A 13477-nucleotide genomic window follows, 5' to 3' on the forward strand; every position below is an offset into this window, starting at 1 on the left:
GGAAACCGCCAGGGAGGCTAGAATCCAGGGTAAGTACAAGAGGAGGGTGGAGAAGGCCAGGACCAGATCGCGTACGGTCTCTGGGCCACTAGGAGGCCTGGCATTTTATTCTAAGTGCACCAGGCACTGCCCCTGGAAGACGTGAAGCAGCAAGGAGCATGCAAAACAGCACTCAGAACCTTTCAAAGGCACTTCTCCATCTATCATTTTGTAAAAATACACATTTACTAGTTTATACTAGAGACCCACCTATCCAAACTTGTTATTTATGCTTCGCAGCTAAGAAAACTGGGCCTTGAGGTTGAGAAACCCATCCAGGCTCCGAGTAGCTCAGGCACAGAGTCCAGGTCTCCTGACTGGTTGGCCACAGTCCACGGACTTGCAGGCTTGAGGTGCTCCACCCCAACGACCAGGAGGCTGGGCAACTTCTCCCAAGTGATCAGAATCGGGAGTGGATCCTCAGACCGGCCCTCACCCACCGTGTTCTCTACCATCCGCTTGCTGATAAACAGCTACAACAAGCCAGCTTCAGGCCAGGTCTGGGCCTTCCTCGTCCTCTGGGAAGGAAAGCTGAGCCAGGCCCGGGGACAACGAGCGGGACACAGGCTGGCCGCCTGCTCATTCCTTCCAACTCATGTTTCTCACCACACCCTTCCCCACCCCAATTTCCAGGCTAAATATTTTTAAAACCACACTTTGAATTAACTGATCTGAACTTGGCTCCATAGGCTAACTGATGCCTAAAATGGTTTAGAAACCATTTGTAGTAACTCATCTACACAATTCACTAAGACACTCACGTCAGGCAAGCCAGTATCGTGCCATAAGGAACAATATTAAGCAGACAGAAAAGAGGCAGAGAGGAGTCACTTGTTCTGATCACTGCTGTCACAGTGATCCTTCTGTGGGGCAGCTTTAGAGATTTCTGAACACCGTATTCATTGTGATTTATTGTGTGCGTTTAGATCTACTGCACAGAAACCTGGACCTAAAAGTCTTACCAAGTTTCACTTCCATTAAAAAACAAGCAAACAGGGGCGCCTGGGTGGCGCAGTTGGTTAAGCGTCTTGACTTCAGCCAGGTCACGATCTCGCGGCCCGTGAGTTTGAGCCCCGCGTCGGGCTCTGGGCTGATGGCTCAGAGCCTGGAGCCTGTTTCCGATTCTGTGTCTCCCTCTCTCTCTGCCCCTCCCCCGTTCATGCTCTGTCTCTCTCTGTTCCAAAAATAAATAAATGTTGAAAAAAAAATTAAAAAAAAAAAAAAAACAACAAGCAAACAAACAAACAAAAAACCTTCCCAGCCATCACAGATGGCTGCCAAGGCCCTGGTCAGCGGGTTAGTCTCACCTTTCTGACGCTGCGTGACACCCTTTCAAACACTTTCATTTGCTCAAAGGAAGGCAGTCCTGCGTACATGGGCAGGACTCGGAGGTGTCTCTTCATCCCAGCTCGCCCTAGCGCCCGAGCCTGCTCGATTAGCATAGACACGACCGTTTCCACCTCTTCCTAAAAACATCGAACCAGGAACCAAAGAACCCGAGATCAGTTTGAAGCACGTCATTTTTGAAAGAAAATGTTAATTCAGGACCAGAATTTTAACTGTGGTAGGATTCACGATTCCCAGGGCGAGCACACTCTGCTCTGGGGCGGTTTTTAATCAAATGCTACTGAACAGTGGTGCCTATGGGGTGAAAATTTGCAACTGTCAGGTTCATTACTGACATCTATACTATCTGCAGTGAATACAAGAGCTCCCAATCAACAAAAACAATGACTATTTTACTCAGCTTTCACGTACTGTGGTAAACAAAGCACGTCCTACATGTGGACAAGCTGTGACACATAAAGTCACTACAGGCTTTCCCCAGAAAGGACTACCGTACTGTGGAAAGTGTTCGACAGTGGAAAAGACGACGGCTGGAGGGTGGTTCTGAACAGTGCTCCAACCCTGAGTGAGCAGTGGGGCTTGTTCAGGTGATTTTCCAGGGATGTGCCCGCTCACCACCCCAGGAGGGGTGGTGTCGCCGGGAAAGAGGCATACAGCAGCCAAAGCACATGCACAAAGGGTCCCTAACACAGCATTTCACCACGGTTAGCACAACAGCCCGCTGACTGCCTCGTTTACTTTGGAACCAACTAATAAATTTAAAATACACTGAACCCTCTGCAGATAGAACAGGCGGGAGCTAATGATTCCCTGACAATCCAGTCGGTAGATGAATGACATCAATCCAAACAATTTTATATGCAATTAATTAATCACAAGATACAATAAAATCTGAAATGAATAGTTAAGTAAAGGAACACGCCCCTGTGTTAATTTTGGTGTTGCCTTAACATGTCTGTTTATCAGAGAAAATTCCAGTGGAATTACCTGGCCAGTAAGAAATGCTAGTATGTCTCCATCTCCCTCTGTCTGGTGAATTTTCATCACAGTCTCTACAGTTGATTTGATATAATCTGGAACAGGACTGAAAAGACGTAGGAGATGAATTCATCACTAGGACACGCTCATCAATTACAGATTAATTAGCCTAATAATCCAGCAGCAAAGCCTCATGAAAGTTAGTTTGGGCCTGCCTGGCAGGTGAACAGTATGTGAATAAATAAAATAGTCATTCACTTTTTTCCTTTTTTTTTTTTTAAAGGCAGCATTCAAAAGTAATCCATAGGGGCGCCTGGGTGGCTCGTCAGGTAAAGCGTCCAACTCTCATTATTTCAGCTCAGGTCATGATCTCACGGTTCCTAAAATCCAGCCCCGTGTCGGCTCTGTGCTGACAGTGTGGTGCCTGCTTGGGATTCTCCCTCCCTCCCTCCCTCCCTCTCCCCGCCCCCCCCCCCCCCCCCCCCCCCCCCCCCCCACACACGCATGCTCTCACTCTCTCAAAATAAACATTAAAAAAAAAAAGTAACCCATAATTACATGTATACCATGATTCTTAGCTTTACCTGCAAAGAAATAAAAACTCATGCAAATAAATGTGCTATCTTTAGCATGCAAAGATGGCTGGTCAGTGAAAACTGAGGGCTATGGTTCCAGTGCTAAATTCCACACTCTTTCTATTTTCTCTCCTGATCACTGGCAGCAAGTCTGAGTGGGGTACTCGAAGCTAATGGATGTGCTGTCCGGCGAGAACAACTCAGAAGTCGGACTCCCAGCTCTGGCCTTATCAACCACTGCGCCAGGCTCCTGGTGTTCGTCTGTGCAGTGACTAGGTGTAGGAATTAGGATGGACCCTTCCTATCCAAGGGGGCTCCTCCCAACCATGTCAACCAGGCCTTCTTGCAAAGATGAAGAGAGCGAAGAAGCAAATGATTCAAATCATTACTGCTGCTCTCGCAGACAGGCAGCCTGGGAAACCCCCGTTCTGAAGACCACCAGGCCTCCTCCCTGTAATCTCGTTACCCCTTGGCTCTTTCCCACTGAGACCGTGACCACAGACGCCCAGAAATCCGCCCACCGGTGTCAAGAGTTCAAACGCATCGAGCAGCGACACCGAGCAGGGCTCCAGGACATCCTGACAGTGACAGGAGACACGAAACATGCCCCTCTCCCCGGCCTGGCATACTGCCCTTGGGGCTGGGAGCGGATGCAATTGCTTCTCGTTCCACAACACAGGCCAGGTCTGCTGACGACCATCATTAAAAAGGCCAGGGTCATCAAACCTTTGTAGATAAAAGATGTCCACTGGAAATGTTCGCCCTTCTACTGTAAGGATCACGCACGTATCCCTCGTTGGGTCACTGGTCTCATTTTGATTAAAGAAATCCCGGAATTTCTATTAAAACAACAAAACAAAACAAAACTTAATTTCTCTAAAAAAAAAAAATGATTCACAGTAACTCACAGAAAGAAAGAAAATAATATAAAACTGGAAGAGCAGGGGCTGGGTAGAAGAGACTGGATATATATTACATGGCCTATGGGTTATAAAATAACTACTAAAAATTGTGTTTTTATTACTGCAATTCTGAGGAGTGACATTTCAATGACGGACTGACTCCACTAAGGTTTGATAAAAAATAATGAAGATTTCAAAACTATTCACTAATGGATCTGGGTCAACATGTAGCTATGATATTACTTATCTTATTTTCATCCTCTGTATTTTATTTAACAGAAAACTGGGTCAAAAGGTGTGATGCAAATTAAACACAGATTAAGTCGGGCCGATCTGGAAAGCACATATGTGATCACACAGGTTATCAATTAATAGAGGAAACTTACACTTCCGTGAACACCAGGTATGGTCCTGGCACCATGGTTACGGATACCTATTTACGATAACCTTCTCAGACTTTAAGCAGGGACGGTGTCTCCTCCGTCTTTCCATGCCCTGTGGGAGCGGGCACAACACTGCGTTCGGGGGAGGTCACGCGCTACACACCTGAGCCCTCCCACAGCACCCAGCGGACAGAAGTAGCTCCTGGCAGTTTCTCCGGGAAAAGCGGCTATGTCCTCCTTGGGGGCACTTGACCACCAGACTGGCAGTCTATAGGGAGGACTGGCCCGAGAGCTCTGGCCAAAGATGCAGCAGGGAGGCACCACTGAAGATCCCCCCTCGGAGAACACGACCCAAGATACACAGAGAAGCTGGCAGGGGAGCGAGTGTCAGACAGGAAGTGGCTGTGCCGAGGGCAGAGGAACACGGAAACCCTGCTGGGTGGAGTGTGTCATCTGATTCCCGCCGGTGATATCCCAGTCCCCCCGAGGCCTGGCTGGGCATCCCTTTCTATTATCCTGGGAGGTCTGCCTACGTGATCACAAGTCCTGCCTCCTTTACTTCCCCACCTATCTTTGCCAACCATGCCGCGGCCCGCTCCTGGTGCCCGGGAGCCGGGGGTGCATGGAGGACGGCATCGAGTACCGAGTGAATGGACGTGGAGGAATACTTCTAGAGTCGACCGGATTGAACTACAGAAAATGGGATGCTATACGCTGACCTCAAAGTTGTGTCTGAGAAGAGTCGGCACAGACATACAAGTGCCTCATGCCAGCAAAGGACCATGTTTTGCTATGAAGAACCACAGGGCACCATTCTTCGCTCCCCTTTTGGATAAATTCCCTTCAAGGGACTTCAGCCCTCCTGTGTCCGTTGATGTGCACGTAGCACAGGCAGGCTGCAAGCGACGCCCAAACAACCGAGCAGGGACGGCTCCTCCACACTAGAAAGACTGAATACTCCAGGGGACGGGCGCGCAGAGAACCAGTCACAACACAAAGCGAGGCAGAATGACTACACGACCAGAACAAAGCTGCCAGCGACTGGGAGAGAACGAAAGGTCAACGCTGAGTGGCTTTCAGGGAAGGCTTCAGAGAGGCAGCAGCACCCCTGGCTGAGCCTGAACGGATGAGGAAGATGATCACTGGCTGCGAAGGAGATCAGACACCACCACCCCCCCCCCGCCCCCAGGATGAGAGCAGAGTGCAGACTAAGACATAAAGGGGCCCCCGACAGAGGAGAGGGCCCAAGGTCTAGGGCAGGCCAGCCCTGTTCGGAACTAGTCCCCTTGTCTACAAAAGAGACAAACTGCTATCTCCCCTGCAAGGCCGCCACACAGGCCACATAAAGCATACATGACTGTAGTCGTGACTGTACGTGTACGTGACTATAGTCCACAGATCTGGCCTAAAGTATGTATCATCAGTAAGCGATCGGATTACCGCTCTGAAAGGGCCAAACGTCAGGCCGCACAGGCACTTCACCTGACGCACAAGGCGAGAGCGGTGAGGACAGGCGTGACGTCGTCAGACCTGCCTTCTGGATGCCTGGCTCCGGTGGCCATTGTGAAGGCGGGTAGGGGCAAGAAGAGGTTGGAGGCCAGCCGACGAATTCAGGAAGCTATCGGAAGAGCTCAGAGGAGAGAATGAGGCGTACGCTGGGCAGGGGCCGGGTGAAAGCGAAGCATATGCCAGAGGTAAGACTGACGGGGCCCGGCAGCCGGGGAGTGGAGAGGACGGAATTACTTCTTGGTCAGGGATAACACTCCCTGAAGCAATGCAAGTCTTGAGCCTGAACAACTACGATGAGAGAGTACCACAGAGAAGCCAACAGTCACGGGGCTGTGAGTTCAGGTGGCCGGTGACCAGCCAGCTGCGAACAACTCAGCGGGAGCACAGGAACGGCGGTCGAGACGGCCACAAGCACAAAGTGTCGGCTGAACCAGAGGCCGCGGAGGCGGGCAGCCCTGGGGAGGAACAGCAGCCGGCAAAGGAGTCTGAGGGGAAGCCGCAGGGAGGCAGGAGAGAGGGGAGACGGCGGGGATCCGGAAGTAGCAGACTGAGAAGGAAGATTTTAAGAAGGGTTTGGTGGGGGTGCCTGGGTGGCTCAGTGGGTCAAGCGGCTGACTCCTGACTTCGGCTCGGGTCGAGGCCTCACGGTTTGGGAGTTCAAGCCCCACGTTGGGCTCTGAGCTGATGGCTCTGCGCAGACAGTGAGGTGCCTGTTTGGGATTCTCTCTCTCCCACTCTCTCGGCCCCTCCCCTGCTCGTGCTCTCTCTCAAAATAAATCAATAAACATTAGAAAAAAAAAAGCGGGGGGGGGGGGGCCTGGTGAAGAGAACCGAATGTTACCGAGAAGGCAAGCAGAACAAGGAGGATGGCTACACCTCATTCCGAACATGTGGTGCCGAAGAGAACGGACAGGGACTTGCTCTTTCAGGAAATGAAACTCAGTGTTACTGAGGAGGCACAAGATTTTTAGCCTCAGGATAATTACCTTTCATCTTCATCTGGAAACATGAAGTTACTACATAGTATACACACATAAGTATACTACATAGAGCTACAGGCTAGAGAGCAAATAAATACAGCGTGAGGCCGAATGAAGGAGCGGCGAGAGCGAGGAGGTGAGGAAGGAGCTCCAGGAAAAGGAGCGTGTGAGTCAGGTCTCAAAGAGGTGGGCTCGGACCAACACAGACACACGGCCCGGAACATCAAATGACAAAAAGAGGACGGTCTCTGGAACAGAGTGTAAATGACGAGGACATCTGCTGGGCTGTCTTCCCAGCTCACCACATGCCCCTCCCCGACAGCTGCCCAGACCTGACCCACAGAAGTGGGCTCCCAGCGGCCATGTCTACACCACACGCCCACAGCCCTTGGTCAATGCAGATTGGTCCCGAGGGGGTACCTGACCCCAGCTGACCCTCAGTTCCTTCTCTAGGAATCTGGAAAGACAAATCAGTCTTCTGCAAGCAGCTGGACCAGTGACAAAAAACCTCGGCATTGCCAGCAACCAGATTTCCTGCCATGTGGATGGAAGCACATAAAAGAAAAACAATAGCCTGTGATACAATGGTCAATTAATACTTCCTAATTATACCTGGTCATGTTCTAGAATTGCTCGCACAATTAAGCTTCCATTAACAAAGCAGCTAACCCAATCAAGGCCACGATCCGATGGGCCCAATCGTACTCCGCCTGCCTCTGCCCCCCCAGGCCGCAGTCACCGGTGTCTTCGCTGCCAGGCTAGGTGTCCCCAGGCCCTGAAACCAGAGCAGATGGCATCTACCCCTCCAGACAGTGGGGCCTGGAATTAGTCCGTCGCCCACAGAGCCAGGAGCTGAGAAGCCAGGGGAGAGGGTCTGGCACGCCTGGGCCTCCAGGGCAAACGCTGTTATAGCCACATCCTGCCACCTCGACCCTCACTCTCCCCACTCCCTCACTCCAGTACACTGATTTCTCTCACCCTCTTCCTCTCACGTAGGGACTCCCACCCCACGCCCCACGCGCACCCACTCCCACCCTCCGACGCCCTCAGTCACATAGGACTGACTCCTGCCCGCGAGATCCCCGCTCACACACACACACAGGCTCCTCCCCCTGGCAGGGGAGAAGCTGAGCAAGGGTGGGTAAAGGAGCGAAGGCCCAGCATGCCTTGCATCATAAAGCACCCCCAGGCCACTCCAAGCTTCCTACACTCCACTCTCCCACTTAAAAAAACCTACTTCCAGAAAGTCCACCTATATCAACTACTATAGGCAGAATGGAAAGAAGGCGTTTTTTTAAGTCTCTGGGCCACACCAAAAGACAAGGAAAGGATACTGGAAGCAATAAATTTCCACAACAATTCTAAGAAAACACTGGGACGTCATCATTTTCAAACACAATAAAAACTGTTGGCAATCATTTTTAAAAGAGAAGGGGAGACGAAGGTAAGCGGTCAAACAGAAGCAGATGCTCTGTGCAACGTGGGCACGGAGGCAGTGACGGGAGGTGAGGTGGGGCAGAGCCCTCTAACCCGTGTGCCGGCAGGAGCCATAGGCCATGGGGTGAGAAGTAATTCAAGAGGGCAACAAAGAGCTTTGACCCAAAGGTTATCAAGAGCCAACTAAAGACAAGAGACGGCCTTGAGAAGGTCCGAGAAATCAGCCAGGCTACACACGCAGACACCCCTCTTAGACACACTGAGTTGTTTCTCTCTCCAAGTTTCTCTGAATCCCTGAAGCCACAGGGAGGCCAGGAGCCAGGGGCCAGGCCCTTTTCACATCTCAGCTGGATGAAAGAACTGGCCTGCTGACTGGTATCTCTCTCCACATCTACTCCTGCCTCTTCTACAGGGCACCAGAGTGATCTTTCTAGAACTTAAATGTGATCAAGGCACTGCCCCTCCTCACACTATCCCAGGGCTCCCAACCAGGTATGGGGTGGATCCTTCCTCCTCTGCTTGGCCTATAAGACCTTCCATCATCTGACCCCTCCCAACCTCTCCATTTTAATTCCCAGGGCTTCCCATTCTGTCAAAATTCCCTAAACCTAAAAGCATCTACTCTGTGCCAGACACTGTTTCAGGTGAAAGGGATAAAATACTAAGACATTCCAAGTCCCAATCTTCGCGGAACTTTTATTTCACTGACGGGAGACACGCAATAAACGAACACTTGGCTATGCATACAATGCTGGGTACTAACAAATGCTAAACAGAAGAACTGAGCAGAGTACAATAATGGAGAGCAGCAAGGCGCGGTTTCAGTCAGGGTAGTGAGAAAAGGCCTCTCAGAGAGACTAATACACGGTCAAACCCGGGATGAAGTGAGGGAGCCACGAGAACGTGTGGGAGCACCGTCTAGAGAGAGGGTCCCACCAGAGTAAAAGCATACTTGGGTTTTTCTGATCTGGGCAAGATGAGGCCGGGTGTGAGGTGCATAGGAGAGACTGTGGACGGAGAGGGAGTCAAAGAGGTGACAAGAGAGGGGACTGGGGGCAGATCGTACCCCATAGGCCCTGGAGGCAAGGGAAGACTCCCACCTCCACTTGCCTCACAGCCCCCTGGACACATGGCATCATGCGCCCATGGTTCTATGCTTGCTTAGAATGTCCTTCCCCACCCCTGCCCATCTGGCAGACTTCTGCGCATCTTTTGAACCCAAATGGGATGTCTGACTTCTGTGAAAGCTTCTGGACGTCCTCCAGCCAGCTAGACTTAAGCAGCCCTCGCTTTAGCCGTCTCAGCACCTTGACATACTGATCTGTAAACATCTATTTATGTGTCAGCTTCCCAAGAAGTTCAGGGAGGGTATCAATCACCCGTAGTCAGCACTGTGCTTATTTAGCACAGTATATTAGTATATACTTATATACTTACTTTATTAGTATATATTTATTCTTACATTTATTTACATATTTACATATAGGAAGTGATCACAATTATCTAAGTTGAACTGCTGTTAGAACTAAAATATTACTTGGTAAGAGAGAAAAATAATGTAAGCTGAGCTGTCAAAGCAATAACGTGGAAATTATTATACATACAGGGAAAACTTCAACTGCACGTGCAAAAAAAATCTAAACATAAGTGCCGCAGTCATAAATAAATCCAAGAAATATAACCTCATCCCGAGAAAAGTAACAAAGAAACTGCCTGCGTGGGGAGAAACACAGTATGTAGAGAAACAAGACAAGTAGGTAATTATGAACTCACTTGATTACAGGCTAATTTCCACCCACAAGCGAAAAAGGAGTATCCTCTGATCAAACGGAATCTAGGACATCGGAGGGCCCCACAGGGAAGGTAGGCCATTCCACCAGAGATCAGCTCTCGTTACAGGTAACTTCCCATGGACACGTCCAACAATCCCAGGGCTTACAGGGGACAGCGGGGGGTGGGGGAAATGCTTGTACCTCTGCATCCAGAGTGGCTGAAGCCACAATCAATCGAAGATCCCCTCGCTTTCTCTGAATCTAAAAAAGAAGGCATTAAGAAACAATGATACAGTGCAATACTCTGGTCCCTGAAATTTACTTCAGAATAATTCAGTGCGTCTATTTTTGGGGGGGCCTGGGGGGAGCTTACAGTTATAAGTTGGTGTTAGAGTGACAGGTAAAAAGGTGGCTCAATATACTACGCTAACTGTGTAAGTAGTAAAATTTTCCAAAATAAAAAGCTAAAAAAAATGTCTATAGAAAGCATAAAGGAGCTTTAAGAACTGAATTTGAATTTACCAAAGGTAAAACCATTTTTTCCTGATACTTGGGTCTCTGGATAGCCAGAGAGTATACACAGTTAAAGCATAAAAAAAATTCATTAAAAGCAAACAAACAATAAACATTAACACCAAGACAGAAATATGGACAAAAGATCTTAAGGTCTTCAGAGAAAGAAACGGTCAACAGGCAGAGAAGCAACGATCATATAAACTGTCGCAAAAATACACAGTAACAATGACATTTCTTTCATCTGCCACACTGGCAAAAATCTATTTAAGGCTAATTACTCAGGATTGGCAAAGATGCAGTGACATAAGCCTCTTATTAGACTGTTCCCAAGAGGATACAAGCAGGTGGGATAATCCCTCATAAGTATCAGAAGTAGAAATCTCTGGCCAAAGAATAAAAATAACAAAGATAACAGGAACAATGGCAACTAACAGAACTAACGTAAACTAAGTCACGCGCTATTCCAGGGTCCCTGCGTACAGCCGTGTGGCCTATGTGCTGCACAGAGATGCCTGGCTGAGGCGGCTAGGGGCATCTGAAGTCCAGACCACCCTCCCCGCACCTACCTGTGGACAGACTCTTAGGGTGGGCATCTTTTTCTAATTTGCACAAAGGTGGGACCTCACAGTCTATTTGTGACTCCGTGCCGGGTACCGTCCTACGAATTGTACACGATCTTACTTGAGCCTCACAATAAATTATGATACAGAGCGGCTCTGTCCCAGAGAGCTCTCTCCAGTGACAGAGAGGTTCCTCCAGTGCAGTAGCCCCTGGCCACGCATGCTTGCAGAGCTCTTGAAATGTAGTCAATGTGACAGAGGAACTGCGTTTAAATTTTTAATTCTACTTTCGCTAATTTAAATCCGACTAGCCACGGGTGGCTAGTGGCCATATGGGAAAGCGTACTAGCACAGATGGAGACTTCTACTATCCCCGTTTGAGAGATACGTAAACCCAGCAGAGTCAGAATCTGAACCCAGGCGGTCTGACCCGGAGTCCATGCTTTTAATCACCCTGTTCTACCACCTACCTCTCTCTAGACTCCTGCGATTAGGACTGCGTCCAAAGACAACAATCGGAAAGTACGGGGAAGGGAGGCGAGGTAAAACTGAAACAAGACTGGCAATGGGTTGTAATAGGTGAATCCGGATGATGGGCACAGAGGGGTCATTAAACCCCTCTCTTTACTCCGTGGTATACCTGAAACCTGCTACAGTAAAAAGTTAAAAAAGGAAAAGAAACAAATGCAACAGATTTCATTACAAAGGTGCTCACTGCAGTATTGTTGAAAATACTTCAAATCTGGAAGCCATTCAAATGCCTAACAGTAAGGCAAGAGAGAGACATGTGATTATATAGCCATTATTAAAAATAATGTCTTCGGGGACTATTTAATGACACAGAGAAACGATCTCGATGTAATATTAAGAGAGATGTGCGAGATACAAGTTAGCACATACAATCCAATGCCTCTGATGCCAACACAGATTCAGGTACACACACAGATACACACAAGGATAGAAAGAACCGTATCAACATTCTACCAGTAATTTTCTCTGAGTGAGCAGAAGTATGGATCATTTGAATGTCTTTCCTTCATATTTTATTGGATTTCCCAAATTGCTACAATTACTTTCCTAACCAAGCAATAAAACAAAACAGAAACAGAAAAACAAAAGTCTGGCCGCGAAATCACACCTTTTTCAGCAAGCCAATGGCAATGTCTGTGTACAAGGTCCTCTCGTGGGCTTCATCCAGCATGATGGCACTAAGGATCAAAGGGAAGACCTCAGTGAGCATCAAACAAACCACCTGCATAATCCCACCCAGACCATCCAAGGGACTTCTGGGTATCTAGTCCCCATGCAATCACCTTGTATCGAAAGGAGAGCTAAGTAACTCGTCTTTGTCAAGGAGACGACTATTCAGCTAACAAGAATGGTGACACTGACATATCTTGGTGAAGAACGGTGCATATTTTTTTGCTATCTTTAAAGAGTTGTATAACCCACACTGGATTCTCATAGGACCTAATACCTGACTTTTAAATCACAATATAACACATAACCCCACAAAGCACATAGAATTAAGAGCAAGGCCCCACTACCCGAAGACTGTTAGGCTGCAGATAACAGCACAGAGACACGTGAGCACAGATGGGTCACATGTATACACGGGTGTCAAATGCGACATCCTTCCCCAACATACCCCAGAGCCTGTGTAGGACAACGTTGGCACGTTAATGAGTAATGGACAAAGACACACAGAGTGTAAGTAATTATTTGGACTCTGCATATAATATCCAACCAACATCGCCCATTTCTGTGCTGGCATCCACAGTCACCATCAAGCCGGGGATGTAACAGTGGCCAAGATAAGTATGACGAGTCAACAGATTATTCAAATAATGATAGGGCTTTTAAAGTGCCCATTTTTTACTGTCAGTAAACTCTGAGAAAGCGTCAAAGGTCAAAACAGCCCAGGTAAGGAGGGAAAGCTTTGGGCCAACTGAAGGCAGTTGCAAATCCCAGCTATTGACACAACTGCTTCTCAATCTACTTGTGTGCCTTTCAAACTTCAGGGAAGTTATCATAGGAAAAACACATTTACCTATATTTTGTTAACAACGGATCAACCATCATTTCCCTGACCAACATTCCATCAGTCAGAAACTAAAAAACAGAGACACAAAGTTTTAGAAATAATTCATTTACGCTGTACGTTCATGATTTTTTTTCAAAGCTCAAGTGTAACCAAATGCACACAGCCTCTTTGCCAGTATGCGTACGAGGTAATTCCCACAGAGGACTGAGGAAATGCCCCGACATTTTTGTTATCAAGCCATGGGACTGTTCACAAACAAGACTTCAATCACGGGGTCCGCGGCTGGGGCCTGCAAATCTTCCAGCAGAATCCCACCCGCATTTACTATCTGACATCGGCTCAACCCCGCTTCCTCCGGGCCTGCACTCCCGGTACTGTGGATGAATGGCCGTGAAGACAAACCCTGTCTGCGCAAAGGAAGGCCATGAATCTGAG

General features: G+C 48.5%; 1 protein-coding gene across 3 annotated transcripts in view; it reads right to left on the reverse strand.

Annotated features, from left to right (window-relative positions):
• The window catches only part of DHX35 (DEAH-box helicase 35), a 66530-nt gene that overhangs the window by 28297 nt on the left and 24756 nt on the right, over nucleotides 1-13477 (reverse strand). Inside the window, exons 6-11 of one of the 3 annotated variants that reach the window (XM_043602378.1) lie at nucleotides 13049-13110; nucleotides 12137-12206; nucleotides 10124-10183; nucleotides 3666-3778; nucleotides 2374-2470; nucleotides 1347-1505 (exon numbers count right to left, since the gene is read on the reverse strand). In XM_043602378.1, coding sequence (XP_043458313.1) covers nucleotides 1347-1505; nucleotides 2374-2470; nucleotides 3666-3778; nucleotides 10124-10183; nucleotides 12137-12206; nucleotides 13049-13110 — 561 coding nt within the window. The remainder of the gene's footprint in view (nucleotides 1-1346; nucleotides 1506-2373; nucleotides 2471-3665; nucleotides 3779-10123; nucleotides 10184-12136; nucleotides 12207-13048; nucleotides 13111-13477) is intronic. The other 2 variants (XM_043602379.1, XM_043602380.1) reach the window with 2 other exon arrangements.

This window comes from Prionailurus bengalensis, chromosome A3, assembly GCF_016509475.1.
Source record: "Prionailurus bengalensis isolate Pbe53 chromosome A3, Fcat_Pben_1.1_paternal_pri, whole genome shotgun sequence".
Taxonomy (NCBI): domain Eukaryota; kingdom Metazoa; phylum Chordata; class Mammalia; order Carnivora; family Felidae; genus Prionailurus; species Prionailurus bengalensis.